Genomic DNA, 19,490 nt, shown 5'->3' with positions numbered 1-19,490 from the left:
ATGTATCTAACAAGTACATATATAAAACATACACTAATTCAAGAACACTTATCAAAAAATAAAAATGAGTCAAAATCAAGTAAGAAAAAAGAAATACATATTCTGAAAGTCACAAGATACCTGTGCCTCCAATAAAAATAGCTTAATTTTAACTTAAATATCTGGACTAGAAATTACAAGCTACCATATGCACTGTCAGTGTCCAAAATGTCCCAAGTAGAAAAGCTAACCATGACTGTAAATGGAGAAAGTGAAGTTTTCCATTCAATTTTAGTATTAGAAATCAAGTGAAGTGATAAAACAATTTAAGGATCTTTTATTTGCTATTCTAACAAAACAAAAATACACATTCAATACTGAGTAATTTAAAGGATTCTGCTTTATAGAGCCTCTCCTAGAACAATACACCACACAGCTATCAACCCCAAGAATGCACTTCTTCCTCCCATTCTCAAACACATTAGATATCTGCCCCATCTATCACTTTCTAGTCATTTTTTAACCAGCATTTAGTTTTTAGACATGACTCTATTTTAACAATGAAATCCCACAATTACACAAAACAAAGAAAAAACAGACTAGATACAGAGCTACAGTATTTGTGATTTATTAAAATTTCTTTCGGGGTTTTTACTATGAAGAACGTTCTACGTGTGCTTTTCCTGTGCCTGAGATTTTCCATCTCATGAACATGATTTATCTTTACTTTCAGGATACTCTATGAATTCTCTGGGTGAAACTGGTGGCCATCCAGCAAGTTCTCTACTCTACAACAATGCAATTATCACAATGTAAGAACTTGTACCCTAATTTCTTGCTGCTTTATATTTCTATCCTTATTTTTCCTTTTCACCCAACCTTTAATGCAAAATATTTTGCTGGTTTTTAATATGTGACTAAAGCATTTTGTCTTAATCCTTTCTGGATTGGAATAAGATGTAAATACATCTTATTTATTACAGTACATGAATTTTGCCCCCTCTCAAAACCACAAAAAAAAAAAAAAAAAAACCCACAGCAAAACATTACTTCCCCCATCCCAAGTGTTTTGGTGAGTAGAAGAGTGGCTGGCACCTGGGGGGCCCAGAGTGTTTAGTATTTTCAGAATTCTTCTCTCAATCATGGAACACAGCATATTTTCTTTACAACATTTAAAATATTTAAAATATTTTCATTACAGAAAGGCTTACACAAGACACATACCCGTTTTTGCCTTTTTTTTTTAAATTTAATTTTATTATTCTTACTTTTTTTTTTCCTTAAGTTTTAACATTCTGTGTAACAATTCCATTCCAACTACTCTAGTTTTAACTCCTGGCACCTTGTTCTCACTCCTCCTTTCTCCCTTATTATGCCAGTCCACCATTCATTCTGCTACCAAGCACATCTTCCTTAAAAACCTCCATGATTGGGGCGCCTGGGTGGCTCAGTGGTTGGGGCCTCTGCCTTCGGCTCGGGTCATGATCTCAGGGTCCTGGGATCGAGTCCCGCATCGGGCTCTCTGCTCAGCAGAGAGCCTGCCTCCTCCTCCTGTCTCTCTCTGCCTGCCTCTCTGCCTACTTGTGATCTGTCAAATGAATTAAAAAAAAAAAAAATCCTTAAAAAAAAAAAAACCTCCATGATTTCTGGTAGCGGAATTCAAAACTCTTGTCTACAAAGCTTGTTCTCAATTCAGAAGCAATCTGATAAAGTAGTAAGACAGAAAGCGGGCCTGATTTCACAACTACTAGTTATATATCACTCTGGTTTCACTTCTGTCATTGTCATATTATTATCTCTAAGTTGTATCTCCAAGGATTTACCTTAGAATTTATCTCTCTCCTCTACACCAGATGGTAAACTAGGAATCTAAAAACTTTAGCACATCTGTAACACTGAAGAACAGTTTCCAAGCATAGGAAGTTTTAATCCAACGCTCAGAGAAAAGTCCACTCTTTCCCCATGTTAGGCTGTGCGTAACAGGACTCTAATTAGGATAAAGATACTTAGAATAGCACATTTTTGTGAAGTTAGTGTATGACTGCAGGTTGCTTATTTCAGCTATATATTTATTTCAAAAGTCTAGGCATCTAACTTAGTAAAAGTGTACTCTGAAATACCGAGAACCACTCTGGTACAGTAATTATAAAGCTAACTCAAATAGTATAGTTTAAGTTCCCATGATTTGTTGACTGCAGTTTAGTGGCCATATATCCAGTCAAAGTATGATCAATCTTCAGATAAATGATACTAATAACCATTTCAAGTCATTGAGGAAAGTACAGAACACTCAAATAGATTTGGTTATCCATTGTAAAATCTAAATTCCAGATGCCATGGTATTTCAAAATACTGAAGAATCAGAAATACTAGAAACTTCACACTATTTTCAGAACCATATTGAAGACACACAAAACTCAAAAGCCACACAGAAAAAAATTTACCTACATAAAAGTATTCCAGCTTTTATATAATAAAAATATATCATAAGCGAAGTTAAAACAAATTAACAAGTGAAGAAAATACATGCAACCTATCCCAAAAAGTAATAGTCTCAATGCATAGAGTTCTTAAATCAACTAAAAAAAAAGTTTCACTGCACATCATGCAAGCAAATTAGGACAACTATTTTCCTGTCAGACTGCAGAAAAACAAAGTTGATATACATATGGTAAAAATGAAAGATTATAGACCTACAATACTGATAATGGTGTAAGAAAATGAGCACTCTTATCCATCACAATGGAAATGAACATAATTTTAAAAAGCAATCTGGCAATATTCATTAAAATTTAAAAATGCATTTGTATCAATTTTAAAAGTTTATGTTCCACGACTTCACCTCTAGCAATCTATCTTCCAGAAATAGTAGGACACAGGAGTCAAACCAAAACCCTGAAGTTGGGAGACATGATCTTTTTAATTTACAACACAGTTTCAATACATGAAATATAACACAAAAATCCAAGTTTTTTTTAGCCGCTTGTGGGATAGGGATACAATTAAGACAAGTCAAATATGGGCCCCAAAACCTGTACAGCAACAATAAACTTGAAATGAGCAGTGCCTATCCCAAGGTTATCCCCTATGTGTGGGCGGGGGGGGGGGGGGGGGGGGACAAGTAGCGTGACTGGTATGTGTAAGTATCTCTGTGACGCCACAGGCTCTAGAATTTCACCCTTCTCCTAGGAATAATACAGAAAGATGTCCAAGGTTGCTCACTGGACCACTGTATACACTGTACTAAGTGGAAGCCACCTAAATATCCATTAATGTGACTGGTTAATTACAGTAAACTCTTGAAACATAACACTATGCCATATAAAAAGAATGAAATGATTATTACATGTGGTAGCATAGAAAGACGCACACAATATATCAGCTGAAAAAAGATGTGGAATATAATTATGATAACAGTATTGACTGAAACCTCAAAATATTCCAGGTAGCATGTCAAGCACTTTACAATTGTCCCAATCGTTCCTAACAACTGTACTATTAACTGTCACCATATTACAGATGAACAAAGTGGGGAAACAATGGCTTATCTAAATTTACTGTGCCAGGGTAAGAACCCAGGCATCTAACCTCTATGCTGAAGTGCCTTTATACATCTTTCACAATGCACAGTTTTATATATTCAAAAATTATTTGTTTTTGTATCTGCATAAAAATGCACCAAGAAGAACTGATAGAATTTCCACTTTGTACTTTATAAAGATCTCAACTTGTTAAGTTATTTTTAATTAAATATTAATGATGTCATACAAAAGGTGAAAATCATCTAATTCTACGATGTATTCACCACTAAATTAGGTTAGTGATAGTAAGGAGCCCAAAATCATGCCCTAAAATTACTCCCTGGCAGCAAGTCACACCAAATAAATGTTCAATTTAAAACAGTAATTAGCATTTTGATGACCGGACTTTAAAAATCAGTTTATGCTAATCAAAGCACATTATCTAAAAGTGAAATAAACAAGACTTTAAAAAATGGATTTTTTTCCCCATGCAATCCTGCAATGAGAAATAGTAAATACAAAGCAAACCATGCTTTATTTATTGCTCCAGAAAACTGCTAAGGCAGTTTTCAAGGTTATCAAACTTCATCAATCCAGTTTTTCAAAAAACACCTTTGCCTCATATAACTTAATTTTGCCAGAAAGTATAGCATTTATTAGGTTGAAATTTACTGAACTCCTAAATATGTATGAAAGACAACACTAAAATCAGGAATACAAAGACAGTCTCTGTTCTCAGTGACAATCTCAGATTTGGTCTGGGATTCAGATCCTTAAACAAGTGCAAAGTAAAAGCTTAAAACAAATACTACAGAACCAAAGAATTAAGGCTATGCCAAAGAAAATCAGTAAGGAGGTGTGTACTCCAAACGGCTTTAATGAGGGGTAGGAGGGAGGGCAGTCTAGGCAGATGACAAACACAGAAAAGGAAAGGACAACAAATCACCAATGGTGTTTTCTCAAATAGTTAATGTTTAATGACTTTGCATCCCAATTTAAACAAAGCTCATACTACTAATGAACCCGTCTCCCATCATTGGGCATATGGAATATGCTGTGGCCTAAAGCTAGCAACAAAGTGAAAATTCATAGCTACCAGCCAACTGAAAACACTTTTATAACTTCTTTCTAGTTTTACTTAAGTTAGAATTGAAAGCTTAACCTATCTGATGGTCTTCTTTGGAAGAAATCAGATAAATCACAAAAACATATTTAATATAACAATTCACCACAATATAATTTGCTGTAAAGAGGTCTTAACCTTAAACATAATGTGCCCACTGGGATTAAGCAAGAAAGGACACCAGACAGAAAAGGATTAAGGGTCTGAATGTGTATTCAACATTAATTCTTAACAGAAATAATATCTCTTTCACAAGAAGTTTAACATAGGATGTTTTAATTTTACTAGTAGCTTAGTCCAGGCTATAACCAAAACAACCTATTTGATCACTAAGGAATTATACAAAGAACACTAATTCACATGCCACGTGCTCTGTGTAAGTGATACCAAACATATTTACAACCTCACTATATTCTCAAAATATGTATTCCAGTTCAGTCAGCCAGTATTTAGTAGGCAGCAGTAGAGGGCCCAGTAATAATTTATGCTCAAGGAGACTAAATTATGATGACTCCCAAGGCAGAACTCTGGAAATGCAAGGTTGATTGATTATGCAGGGAAAGCGTACTTGTTATTCAGTTATAAAAATGACCAAGTTATTCTTCCTTCCTTCCTAAGGGCACTTCCAACTGCCCCCTTGCCCTCTTTCTCCCAAGGGGCTAGAAGAAGTAAAAAACCAGCAAGACCACAGTACTCATGCATCAGTTTGCCAAATACAACTTGAAAATGAAGAAAAACCAAGAAAATCTGAAAAAGTACAAAGATGTATTAGAATAGTCAAAAATATGTCATAGTATTGTAACACATTAACTCCAGGAAATGCAAGATATTTCTGATGGCCGAAATGACAGAAATACTATTCTTTAACAACCCCAAATTATAAAAGCCATCAGAGAATACAAGAAGCTGGTTTCTGGACAAAATACAGAATACAAATTTGAAAGACCATTCTGTAAGAGAGAGGTAGAAAATAAAGATATCTAGCAAAACCCCTAGTTTTTTTTCCTTTCCCAAATCCTTAAATTTCCACAAATGAGAATATTATATAATTCTGCAGACCTACAATGCAAAGATTAAAAAATAACACATTTCACGGAAGGCAGTGGTCACAAAATGAGTGTAGAGTGATAAATCTGTATGTGACTTTAAATAAATAAAGCTAAAAATACATTCTAAGATTTTAAGTTTTGTAGTGTATCACTTTACATGTACTATATGTATATGATACATGTCATAAGTAAAAGAAAAAACTGATTCAAATGTTCCACACACAAGAAATGTGATCTTAAAAACTAATTCTACTGAAGACATTTATTTTTTTTAAAGATTTTTTTTATTTGTTTATTTGACAGAGAAAGAGAGATCACAAGTAGGCAGAGAGGCAGGCAGAGGGAGAGGGGGAACCAGGCTCCCTGCTGAGCAAAGAGGACCCAGGACCTTGGGATCACGACCTCAGCCCAAAGGCAGAGGCTTAACCTACTGAACCACCCAGGTGCCCCTCTACTTAAGACATTTAAACAGACTCCAACTGAGCTGATGAACATAGTTCCCAAGAAAGTCCACAGGAGATGGTATATACATATACATATATATATATGAGAACAGAACATGGAACCCAAGCTGAAGTAAGCCCCAATCTACAACTTAAGCACCCTGAAGACCCTGGACAGGTGACTACTTCAAGCCTTAATTTAACCAACTTATTTATTTTATTTGGCAGGGAGAGAGGGAGCGAGCACAAGCAGGGGGAACAGCAGAGGGAGAGGCATACTCCCGTTTAGCAGGGAGCCTGATGCGGGGCTCAACCCCAAGCTCGTCATGACCTGCGCTGAAGGCAGACACTTAACAGACTGAACCGCCCAGGCACCCCTCAACTTAACCAACTTTAAAGGGAACTAATACCTCCTACAATGCTGTTCTGTAAATAATAAACTGAGAATGTGCAATTATTTAAAAGCTGCTGAATAATCAGAACAATGAACATACAGAACAAACAAACAAACAAACCAAAAAATGCCTCCCACCCCACTAAAATGGGAAATTTTAAACTAGGAATCCAAATGGCTTCATTCTGGCCAGAAGGCTTTCACCTGGGAGGGGCGGGGCAGGGGACGGGGGTGACAAGGCAACAGGAACTGAAGAGGTTCATAAATGATTCCAATACCTTACCTCCTAACTTCTCCATCAAAAAGCATGAACTGAGAACAGACTTATGGTAATATACCACATTCCAAAACCACAGCCAACATTAATTTGGCAACAAGCAATTCATTCCAAAATCTCTAAATCCTGAAATCTGAAAACCAAAATCACTGTTAGAAGTTATCTTCCCTAAAGGTTATCCAATGCATTATTTTGCATTGACAACAACAACAAAATAAATCTTTAAACCACATGTGTGTCCATCCCTCCAGACTGTCCAAAAGCCACCCAGAAATGCTACAGTGACACCACCACTGCACACAGCAGCTTGGAGCGGCAGTTAGCTGTTCCTGTCAGGCCGCAATTCTCAAGGTCTCAAACTGTTTGGTCACAGACTCCTTTTACAACTCTTAAGACTCACTGAGGACCCCAAAGATCTTCTGCTTATATGGATTATATCTGCCAATATTTACTGCATTGGAATTATAACTGGAATAAATTCTTAAATGTTTATGTACTTAAGTAAACAAGAACTCTATTACATGTTAACATAAATAACTTAAGACTGTTTTCCAAAACAAAAAATGTAGATACTAATCTCACTGTTTGACTTGTTTGCAAATCTCTTTAATTATCACTTAATCAAAGACAGCTATATTCCTCTATCTGCTTCTGCAATCAACCCCTTTGACAAGTAGTTTTGGTAGACACGTATGAAAGAAAACCTGGCAGGACACCCTCCTAACTGGAAGAGTAGTTCAATAACCTTTACAAATAATTGCGGATATTCTTCTATGATGCTACACCAAAAACTCCACAAGTGGTGTTTTTTTGAAGATTAATTACAGTATCAAAGTTGAAACCCTATCAATAAACCCCTTATACTGCTGCATGAAAATCCATTGGTCTAGGGACGCCTTAAAGTTGGAGCCTGTGACTCTTGATCTCAGGGTTGTGGGTTCGAGCCCCATGTTGGGTGTACAGATTACTTAAAACTAAAATTAAAAAAACAAAACAAAACAAAACAAAACAAACCCATTGATCTACACTGCACTTTGAATATAACTTTCACCGATGTACTTTCATTTCATCAAAATTAAGCTTATCTTCCAAATATTGACACATTATTACAAAATATATTTTTTAAAATGGTAAAATTAGTATCACACTACCAATCTAATCAGAAACATTTTTTAACTACCAGGAAGCTATCAAGCCCACAATTGACAGAAACAAGCCTTCCAAAATTTTAGTTTTTATCTTCAAATTTACTGGCCACCAATGCTGTCAGCTGTTTTCCTCAAAGAGACAGGCTCACTTCATTTTCAGGAAAATGATAAATGGTCCAAGTGTCAATACCCACGGTAGGTACATCATCTGTTTTTTTAGATGAAGGAACTCCACAAGAAAAGTACTAGTTCAGCTCACAAATCAGACATGTGCTTTTTTCAAAACAACCACTGTACTTTTTAGTATACAGTTTTGCGTGTACTTCCCATTTTATCATGGCTTATGTAAAACATAAATTCGAGTCAGGATTCATTACAATTAATGCGTTTTACCGTTTCATCAAGAAACGTTTAAAGTGTGTGTTACGTGTGTAAGGAAGAAGCACAATGACTACCAGCGCCTCGATCTGCCCCAAGGCAAGAGCAGCTGCACCCCTCCCCCTCACACCATCCATGCGGCGTTATTCCAGTAACAAACACGTAACATTTCAGCACTACTATGAAAACGGTTTCAATTTTTTTGTACTCCTTAAAATGATCTGAGATCCCCGGGGTTCCACAGATCACAATGTGAGAATCACCGGTACCCATTACCATCCCCCAAGAGGTCCCAGTTCTACCTGCTAGGACTTCATGAAACTGATTCTTTTTTCCTGACAGCCCCAAATATTTGGGAGAAAAGCTACTGTCTCCCCCAAGTCTTGCTAAATATCTCTTCTAGTAACTTAAACAACATTCTATGAATGTGGTATAAGTACTAGGTCACTGAGGATGGTTACTCTCCTCAAAATCTTTAACTTCAACTTGTGACAGAACTCAGCTGATACAAACAATGGATCTATCCAGCACAGTAGGGCAGAAATCAGAATACAGTTCCCAGAAAGGCCTTATACTCTCTCAATGCCACGTGATTCTCAAGAAGGATAATCTTGCCAGGATACATCTGGCAACATCTGGAGACATTTTTTGGTTGTCACTACTGGAGAGATGGGGGTGTGGGGGTCCTGAAATCTAGTGGGTAAAGGCCAGGGATGCTATTAAACACCTTACAACACAGAGACGCCCCCCTTCAAAGAATTATCTGGCCTTAACTGTCAACAGTACCTACCAGAGAAGCCCTGTATTAATGGCTCCTAAAGACTACCCAAATTTTTGGAAGTTTCATCACCATGGCTCTTAAATCATACCAGCCTTTCAAAATTATACATATTATTACATATGAGTTTTAGACAAAATATGAGCACTTACTTGTTCATAATGTTGACCGGAACTTCAACAGTCTATTTTGATTTAACCCATTCTGACAGCTCAACTACGGCCTACTCCACAATCCCACCCACATTTAACAGGACAGGCATGCTAAAAATTAGCAGGTGGAAATCAAGCACGATAAGCCTGGAAATCAAAATTCAAAACTCCAAAGAAACGAAATGAAAGGCAATGTGACACCAGAATATGAAAAACAAAGAAAGCTGATTAATGAGGAAAAAGGCCTATTTAACTAGGCAGTCTGGTCTTTTTGTTGTTTACTTAAAAATATAGCATACTTAGGGTTAAAAATGAGAGGGACAGCTAATGAAAAACTGGGCATACTGTTCACATTTCAAAAAACACACTGGAAAGCCAATTATCCAAGTGTGAATGTGCTGTCTAAACTGTCTTCCATTTCATATATTTGAACTTCCAAGAAAATTTATGCTCTTAGTCTTTATAGAAAATGTACACCTCCCTTCCTCAAAGAAGGCTGGGAAAGGATAGATATAAAAGTATTTTTATTTTCTAGAAAAAAATGATATAATTATCTTTTATCTCTAATTAAAATACAACTGTTAAGTTGTACATTTCCTATCGCTGATCAAATTTTAATACTGACACGATCATCACAAAGTTGCTTTTCAAGCACAGCAATAAAATGTGAGCTAACACAAAGAAGTCACATGGCATCACTAAAAAACATTTATTTATTTTAAATTCGGCTGAACTGAAAAATGCCACACACAAAAAATCAGTATCCCCAGTGTCTTTCCACTCATAAAAGGATGAATGAATCAATTAACAGGGATCTTGTAGATAAGGTTTTATATCTGCATATTTATTTAAAACTAAGTAATATTGTCATTTGCAGAAACATGTTGACAGGCCTCTTAAAAATGACAGGAGTGGTTAAGGAGGAGGAGCATGAAATTCTTTTTAAAAATACCGTGTAAATAGCAATAGGTATCTTAAAGCCTGTGTCGAAGTTAGAGCCTCACCTGCGCACACGTACACGTACAGAGACACATAAATAAAACTAAAACCATAACCAGTAATATCTGCGAAAAAGGAAACTTAAAAAAAAAAAAAAAAAAAAGACAGATAAACCTGAGGTGCTGTATTAGGTGTCCAGAAATCATAAAACCTTTATTTTGTACATAAGTAAAACTTCGAGTGTCAATTACATGGTTCATTTGGGGCCTACAAAGAAGAAAATTCGGTCCCTCGTCTCAAAGGAGCACGCTTACACCAGAATGTTCAAAAATGGAAGAAATGCAGTCTCACATTTAGGCCTCTCCACCGCTGGATACACGCAGGGAAAAAAAAGCTGTAATCTACTGTCGATCCCAACAACGAGTACTCAGATTACAGAACATCAACTTTTTAAAAACTGCTGCAAGGGTAAGAAAGTGTAAGACGCACACCTGGTGAGATGAGAAGGCAAGGACGGACTAGCTTTAAGTCTACAATCGGAAAAATTCCAAGCACCACCGGAGACGGGGAGTGAAGGAGGCAGGACACCTCCGACCAGCCTATCACAACAGCACAGAAACAGCAATACCTAACCCAACGCGCTGCGGAGGACACCCTGGCAAGTGCCCCTTTGCCGACGGTGGGAGGCCTGGGGAGGCCTGGGCTGGTTCCGGGGGCGGGGGGGCGGCGAGGCTTCCAGGGAGCGAGGCTCGTCGCTCACAACTGGGCTTTTAGCTAGTGCTCGTGCGAGCTCGGGCGTGGAAGTGGGTTCACTCTGCGCACTATGTGGGCATCTTGGAGACGGGAGGGAGAGAGGGACGCGGCGGAGGCAGACCAGGAAGAGAAGCATCGAAAGGAGCCGGACAGACGCCGAGAGTGAACCTGAGCGCCGTGTGCAGACCCCGCAACCAGCCGGGCCTGCCTTCCCCGCCGCCGGGCATTGTTTTTCCTTTCTCTCCCCCCCCCACCCGCCCCCCGAGCGGGGCGGAGAAGCGAGGGCACTCAGGTTCAGGTTCCCCCGCCCGTTCCGGAAGGGGAAGGCCCCCGGCCCCACGGCCGCGGAGCCAGGAAGAGGTGGGGGGAAGCGGGAACCGAGCACAAGGGGAAGTGCGGCGGCGAGCGGGTGAGGAAACAGGAAGAGCCCCGTTCCCGCCTGCCTCCCCAACGGGGCGACGGCCCGGCTCTCGCGCCACCCCTTCCCCCCTCCCCCGACGCCCCCAAGGCCCCGCCGGCGTGCGAGAGAAAACAGAATACAAATCACTTACAACGGCATCGTCTCCTGCGCCGGCACCGCCCAGTCACTTCCCCCCCGCAACCGCCGCCGCTGCCGCCCTGGGCATGATCCACTGAGGCGGGAGGGAGGGGGGGGCCTGCCTCAGCCCTGGGTCCAACCCCACTCCCGCACCGCTCCCGCCGCTTTAAGCGCTTCTCCTCCTTCCCCTTCGTCCTAACATGGCGCCCGAGCGCTACCACAGCAACGTTCTAGAACTGCTGACGCCGCCACGCACGTTGTGCGTGCGCCTGCGCAAAGGCCACCCGGCGCCGCGCAGCTTCACGGGAACGGTAGTTCGTGAGGCTGCCGGAGGTCCGGTAATTTCCGCCCAAAGCCGTCGCGCTTCCGCGGGGGGTGTGAGGTGTCGGCTAGCCGAGGTGCGGGAGGCGCTGGTGGCTGTCCGTTCCTCGAGCGGGGACGCTCCTGTCGCCGATGAGCACCACGCGGCACCTCACAATGAACCGCCGCTCTCGCCGCCGAGGTCGCAGCTGCCGCACCTCCCCTCGAACGGCGTCATTGACGGCGCTCGGCGGGGACCCAGGCGCCCATGCGTGCCCGGTGAGCCGCCCGAGCGCTAGGCTTGGGGCGCGGCCGTTCGGGTTGGCGCCTTGGGTGGCCCAAGTTACTCGGCCTCTTCCTGCTGTCCTGCGAAGTAGAGTAAGACCCGCTTCCGGGGGCCGTGTGGACTGCTGCATGTGTTGGTTGATGCAGGGCAGCGCTTAGCACGGGCTGGTCGTTGGGACTCCCCTCCCCTGTTAGTCCGAGGTCCACCCCTCTCGGGCTGTTGGCCGACCTGTCGACCAAAGTGTGTACGCAGGCGCTCGACAAGTGTTTGTTGAATGAATGGATTTGCGGGGCAGCGCTATGATGACACCGAGTTCTGGAACGCGAGCTGATTTTACCAGCGGGTGGTGTCCTGGAACCTCCCGGTAAAGCTACCCTGAAGTGGAAGGATCGAGGGCAGGAACCACGGGGATTTTAGCACAGACTGTTCTGCAGCCCTCGTCCGTCCCTGGGTGGGACCTAGGAGCGTATTGGCCGCCCCCAGCCAAAGCTGGAGTCTTCGTGCCTGAGCCCGACTCCGGTACTCAGACCTTCCCTCTGCTAATTAGAACGCTTTCTGAAGTGTCACACGGAGGGTTTACGGAGGGGCGGGAAGGAATTAAATAAACACGGCAAGGATAAAGTTCTAAATTATTTAAGTAGGTTAATATGGACTTGTATAACCTCAGGAAATTGGGCAAAGGACTTACCTGCTTTCACAGAACATCTAGTCTGACAAGCGGTCGAGGCATAAAGACTGAGTGGAGGAAGCACAGGACCTAAACCTGTACTGTCCCGTGCTATAGCCGTTTGTCACGTGGGACTTTTGAGCACTTGAAATGGGCCTAGTCCATTTAAGATGTAGCGTGAGTGCAAAGTACAGATTTCAGAGATCTCCGTAGGAACAAAAGAATGAGATCCCTAACTGATCTCATTTTATAATATATTTATATTCATATATTTATAGGTAATATATCTGCGTTTTATATTCATTACATGCTAAAATAGTATTTTGGATATATAAAAAAAATTCATTAAAGTTCATTTCATCTGCTTCCTTTTAAAACGTGGCCACTAGAAAGTTTTAGATTATATGCATGGCCCTCATTTCTGTTGAACAGCGCTGTTGGGAGACAGACTTGTCCTTGATTCTCACTTCTACTTGTTCCCTTACCCTCTTGTCATCAAGGTGGTTTGGGTTGGGGACCCAGTAACAGACCTGCCCTTAAAAGTTTGGAAATCTGAGATCCAGAGAACTCAATAAAATACGTTAAGGCTCTAATGTTAAAATTTGCTCATAAAGATAGGCACTGATGATGTATGTTACAGATTAGAGAATGGGCACTTCTTGAGCTCAAGGCTGTCCTCCACTTGGCATCTCAGAAGACAGTGAAAGAGACAGGGTCCTTGAAACCTTTGTGCTTTCAGTCTCCAGGTGCTCCACACCGATTTTGTTTGAGCCTTCTCTAGAATGAGACAGCAAGATAGTGCAATTAACGAATATTTATTTAGTACCTGGAATGTGCTAGATGCCATGTTACTTGCTGAAGACAGAAGGAAGTAGACTTGTTGGTGGAATCAAGGTAGATTTCCCAATGTGACTTTAGAAATGTCCTGATAGGGTGCCTGGGTGGCTCAGTCGGTGAGACATCTGCTTTGGCAGAGGTCATGATCCCAGGATCCTGAGATCAAGTCTTGTGCTGGGATCCTTGCTCAGTGGGGAGCCTGCTTCTTCCTCTCCTCCCCATTCATGCTCTCTCACTGTCCATCTCAGACTCTCAGATAGATAAAATCTTTAAAAAAAAAATATGGAAATATTCTGGTAGACATATACACTTTTCAAATCTCTATGTTATATACCTGAAACTAACAGCATGTGTCAACTACACATCAATAAAAAAATTTTTTTTAATAAAAAAAAGTTTGACCTTTAAAAATACACTGACAGAAAAGTTAGGATTTAGTAAGGGAACAGGAGGAGAAGGGCATAACAGGAAACGACTTTAAAAAAAAAGAAGGAAGGTACAAATAGCTTAAAGTTTATTTGGAAACAGAGAGACTTTTGAAGTAACTAGACCACAGATACGTGGTGGGAATGAAGCTGCCCAGGACTGAGAGCGGATAATGGGGGGCCTTTGTGTGACAGATGGTTGTGCGCCTTCCACGCACCATCACTGTGCTAAGCTGGGAGATCGCTTCCCGCTTTGAAAACCAGTCAAGATCCCTGACCCAGTTAGACCATATTTTCTTGGGAAGTGGGGGGGCGAACAACAAACCCATAAACAGACAAGGGAATTACGGGTTGTATTAAGAACCATGAATAAAATAAACCAGCTAATAGAATTACGGAGGAGGTCAACTTTAGGTAAGGTGGTCAAACAAGGCCTCGCTTTGAGACCTGGAGCCATCGAGAAGATTCAGCTTTTATCTTTGTTGATGAGTGGGGGAACCACGGAAGGTTTGAAAGCAGTGATGAGATCACATCTACGTTTTTCAGAAAGATCACTCAAAAGGTAGGAACACATTTGAGCTGGGAGAGCTTTTGAAGCTGGAGGGTAGTTTAGTTCTTGCCAGGGTTCAGGTATGAGATGCTGCTGCTCGAAATAAAGGGACTGATTTCATAGAGATTTAGGAGATGTAGTTAATGTGGATGAATGTGAGAGGGCAGGGAGAGGAAAAAGCATGATTTCAGACGTTCTAGAGAGGGTGACCCAGTGGAGGGAGCTACCAGTGAATAGGAAACAGGTAATAACAAGGGTGAGTAGATGAGGTCATGAGAGTCACTTGGTATGGGTTTTTTGAAGTGCCTGGGGGTCCTTTAGAAATGCCCATCAGGTGAGTGAAAACATGTTTCAGGAGCTAAGTCAGGGCTAGAGATAGAGATTTTAAACTCTGAAAGCAAAAATTGCATCTTGGAGTCATGTTTCAGTTCACGGAAGGAAGGGCCCTCCATACACCCAGTAACTACAATCTAATCCAACCCAAACTTCACCGGTGGGTAATAAGGTAGGCGTTCAGTATCCCCAGCATTTAGGGTCCACCGAAGAACAGAACTTGAGCCAAGGAAAGTGGAGCGTGAGATAAAGCCAGTGACCAGTATACCGGGTTAAGACAAGACCCCTATTGTTAGCCTTGCCTTGCTTGTCCTCAGAGCCCTGCCCACTCCCTCCAGCTGCTGCCCCATCCCCACAGCCCTCACCCTACCACAGTGCCTGTGTTCTACTGACTACGGACACGGGGGATGGCACTTCCTACTGATGTCTTAAGGATCATTCAGATTGCATTTTCCACAGAACAATGTCATAAGTAGGGGGAATTCCTAAGCTGGTTCTCATAGGTCCATAGTGCATTCAAATTTAAGAAACGGACAGAAATTTTTTTTTTTTTTTTACAGATTGATTTATTTATTTGAGAGAGAGACAGTGAGAGAGAGCATGAGCGAGGAGAAGTTCAGAGAAGCAGACTCCCCGTGGAGCCGGGAGCCTGATGTGGGACTCGATCCCGGGACTCCAGGATCATGACCTGAGCCGAAGGCAGTCGTCCAACCAACTGAGCCACCCAGGCGTCCCGGGACAGAAATGTTTCTGAGAACAGAACCTCTTCCTCTGCAGAGGAAGAGACACAGAGAGAGAAGGAACACAAGCAGGGGTAGTGGGAGAGGGAGAAGCAGGCTTCCCACTGAGCAGGGAGCCTGATGTGGGTCTTGATCCCAGGACCCTGAGGTCATGACCTGAGCCGAAGGCAGCTGCTTAATGACTGAGCCACCCAGGTGCCCATGATATGGAGACTTTTATCCCAATAATAAACTACAATAGATTCATTTGGTGACTAATGATGCATATGTTTTAAATTTTTTTAACCAACCTAAGAGACAACTATGGAGAGCAAACAGGGTTGATGGAGGGGAGGTGGGATGGGCCTTAAGGAGGGCACTTATGTTGAGCGCGCTGGGTGTTACATATAAGAGATGAAATCACTAAATTCTTCTCCTAAAACCAATATTACACTATATGTTAACTAGAATTTAAATAGAGATTTGGGGGAAAAAATTTTAACCAAGATTAACCGGATTGATGAGTCCCTCAAGTAAAAATAGTAGCATAAGCACTTCATCTAATGCGTATTATATCCTTGAGCTATCTTTTCTTTAAATTCTTTTAAATTCCTTTTAGATCTTTGTTAGTTTACGTTTTAAAGAATGTGTCTACTAGGTGGCTCAGTCAGCTAAGCGTCTGCCTCCATGGTCATCTCCTGTTGATTCCATCTCCTGTTGATCCACCAGAAACCACCCCCTTCTCTGACTCTTCTGCACCACCCTAGTCTCAGCCACTGTCTCCTCTCTCTTGGGTGTTGGGGGCAGCCTCCGTGCTCTTCTGCTTCTGTTTGGGCTTTCCTTCCATTCATCCTCCATACAGCAGCTGGACTTTGAAAACATAACTCAGATTTTATCACACTCTCACTATAAAATAAAAATATATATATATCAAACCCAGTTTAGTGGCTTCCCATTGCTCTTAGAGTAAAACCAAACTTGACAGTGGCTTACAAGGGCTCGGTGACCTGGCTCTTGTTTCCCTCTAACCTCATCTCAAACTCTGCCCCTTTCCTCTCTGTGCTTCCACCCAACTGGCCTCTTTTCCTTAAACATGCTCAGCTCCTAGGGGCGCCTGGCTGGCTATCAGTTAACTGTATGCCTTCGGCTCAGGTCATGGTCCCCGGGTCCTGGGATCGAGTCCCGAGTTAGGCTTCCTGCTCCACGGGGAGTCTGCTTCTCCCTTCCCCCCTGCTCATGCTTCCACACTCGCTCACTCTCTCAAATAAATTAATAAAATCTTTAAAAATGCCCAGCTCCTTGCTGCTCAGAGCCTCCATGCTTATCCCCTGTTTATTCTGTTACTCTTACTAAAATCTAAACTCCATGAAGATAGGAACCCTAAGCGTATTGTTTGAAAGCCGAAAGCACAAAACCATGCCTGGCACATATTGGCACTTAAGAATTAAGTTGTTTCTGATTCTTTAAAGTCAACTGAGATTTGTCCAGTATTTCCAGTTATTTTTTTTTCCTTTCAATTATTTTCAATTCTGTAATTAATCTGGCTAAAACAAAAACAGTTGGTAATTATCTTAGCATGAGCTGCCATAACAAAATACCACAGAATTGGTGGCTTAAACAATAGGAATGTGTCTCTCACAGTTCTGGAGTCTGGGAAGGCCAAGATTAAGATGCTAGCATGGCCACCTTCTGGTGAGGACACTCATGCTGGCTTGTAGATGGCCGCTTTCTCACTGTACTCCCATGGCAGGGAGAAGGAGTAGGGGAGAGGTGATGGGAGGGAGGGGAAGGAGAGGGAGAGGGAGAGGAAGAACAAGATCTCTGGTGTCTCTTAAGGAGACCTAATCCTACTGGATCATGGCCCCACCCTTAAGACTCTACTTAACCCTAATTACTTCCTTAGAGGCTCCATCTCCAAATACAGTCACATGGAGGAAGTTAGTACTTCAACATATGAATCTTGGGACATTCATTCAGGCCATAACAATGAAGATCTCAGGTTGCTCACTCCTAGAAAGTAATGATGCATCTTCAATGGTACTGGTTATTTAGTGCTGTGTAACAATTTGCCACAAATGTCAAACTAAAACAAGCATTTCAAAAAATAATAAAAAACACATTTATTATTGAACAGTTTCTGGGGGTCAGGAATTTGGACATGCCTTAGCTGGGTCCTCTGATTCAGGGTCTCCAACAAGGCTACATTCATGGTGCGCTGGGGTGGGGGGGGTCTCATCTGAAGGCTCAACTGTGGAAAGACTTAACTTCCACACACGTTTGTTGGCACGATTCAGGTCTTCAGAGCTGTTGGATTGAAGGTAGCAGTGTCCTGCTGGCTGCTTGCTAAACCACGTGGGTCTCCAACAGAGCAGCTTGCTTTATCAAAGCATGGAGGCTCAAGGCAAAAGATTCTGCTAGCATGATTTCATATAGTCTTAGGTAACCTAAGATCTGCTGGATTCCATAGGAGAGAAGCAAATCCTGTGTACCACCCACACTCAAAGGAAAGAGAGTACACAAAGGCGTGAATACTGTTAGGCAGAGATCACTGGGGGTTATCTCAGAATCTGTCTTCCTTCTCCACTAAACTGACTTTGTATAGAACACCTAATATTGTATGGTACCCAAAAACACTCTTAAGTAATTTGAATGGCATTTTGATTAATTTCAATTTTTTTTCACACAAAAGACTAATTTTTCTTAATGTGAATTCAGATGGCATTTTTCTTTCCTAAACTGGATCTCAGGAACTCTCTGGCTATGAACAGGTCCGCATTTTAAGGAGTTGTTTTGTTTTGTTTTGTTTTTAGTTTGCGATATATGGTATATTTCATTTTTTAAAAAATAGAATACCAGTTCCTTTTAAAAAGATGATTAAAGTACAGTTAAACAGTAACATGTACAAGCATGAAGGCCTTTGTGCTTACCCCCCCCATAACACCGCCTATTGAACTATATCAGTTTTTATCCTGTGCACACTCTAATGTCATTAGTACCTGAATCAGGATAGAGAAAATGTTCATTACCCCAGCAGAATAATTCTCTGTCATTACCATCATCACTGCCACATGACCCCTATTTTGACCTCTCTCACGACGGACTCGTATGTTTTTCAACTTCATACACATGGACACACACACGATTCACCCTTGTGTGTTACTTCTTTCACTCAACAGTATGTCTGTGAGACTTTGTGGAGGGAGTGACAGTTCATGCTTTTTCATTGCCGTGTACTATACTGTCACTGTATCTTTCTCCTATTGTAAATATCACACTATATCTTTCTCCTCTGAGGGACATTTGGGTTTTTTCTTTCCAGTTCAGGGCTTTCATAGTAATGTTGCTTGAATATTCTTGTACGTGCCTCATTGTAGACATAAGCACTCATCCCCCTTGGGCGTATACCCAAGTGGAATTGCTGGACCGTGTGTGTACACATGCTTAGCTTTGGTAAAGTACTCCCAAAGACTATCATAGGGGTAGTGCCAATCTGTAGTCCGCCAGCAACATGTGTGTGTTCCCGTGGCCCTACATCCTCCCCAACACTTGATGTAAACAGTCTCAATTAATTTCCGCCATCCGGCAACATTGTGCGGGAATCCCCCTGCAGTTTTCCTTTGCATTTCTCTGATGATTACTGCCTTTAAGCACTTGTAAATATGCTAATTGCTCATTTGGATATGCTCTTTTATGAAGTGGTTTCTCAAGTCTTCCTGTTTTTAAATTGGATTGTCAGTCTTCCTAACTTTGAGGACTTTTTGACATATTCTGAGTACAAATCCTCTGTCATATATCTACTGCATATCTGTGCATATCTTTGTGTATGCATTGTAAATATCTTCCCAGTTCTGAAGCTTGGCTTTTTACTCTTTTTTAAAAAATATTACCTAAGTAATCTCTA

At 41.4% G+C, this 19,490-nt stretch overlaps 1 protein-coding gene across 6 annotated transcripts in view; it reads right to left on the bottom strand.

Moving 5' to 3' along the window:
* The window catches only part of PAPOLA (poly(A) polymerase alpha), a 59,114-nt gene extending 47,394 nt beyond the window's left edge, over window positions 1-11,720 (bottom strand). For 3 of the 6 annotated variants that reach the window (XM_047738348.1, XM_047738350.1, XM_047738353.1), the window contains exon 1: window positions 11,486-11,720. In XM_047738348.1, coding sequence (XP_047594304.1) covers window positions 11,486-11,493 — 8 coding nt within the window. In that variant the 5' untranslated portion in view covers window positions 11,494-11,720. The remainder of the gene's footprint in view (window positions 1-11,485) is intronic. The other 3 variants (XM_047738347.1, XM_047738349.1, XM_047738351.1) reach the window with 1 other exon arrangement.
* Window positions 11,721-19,490: the final 7,770 nt, after the last annotated feature.

This window comes from Lutra lutra, chromosome 7 (genome assembly GCF_902655055.1).
Source record: "Lutra lutra chromosome 7, mLutLut1.2, whole genome shotgun sequence".
NCBI lineage: Eukaryota > Metazoa > Chordata > Mammalia > Carnivora > Mustelidae > Lutra > Lutra lutra.
The sequence above is the reverse complement of the archived record's forward strand: the minus strand, read 5'-3'. Positions and strand labels throughout refer to the sequence as shown.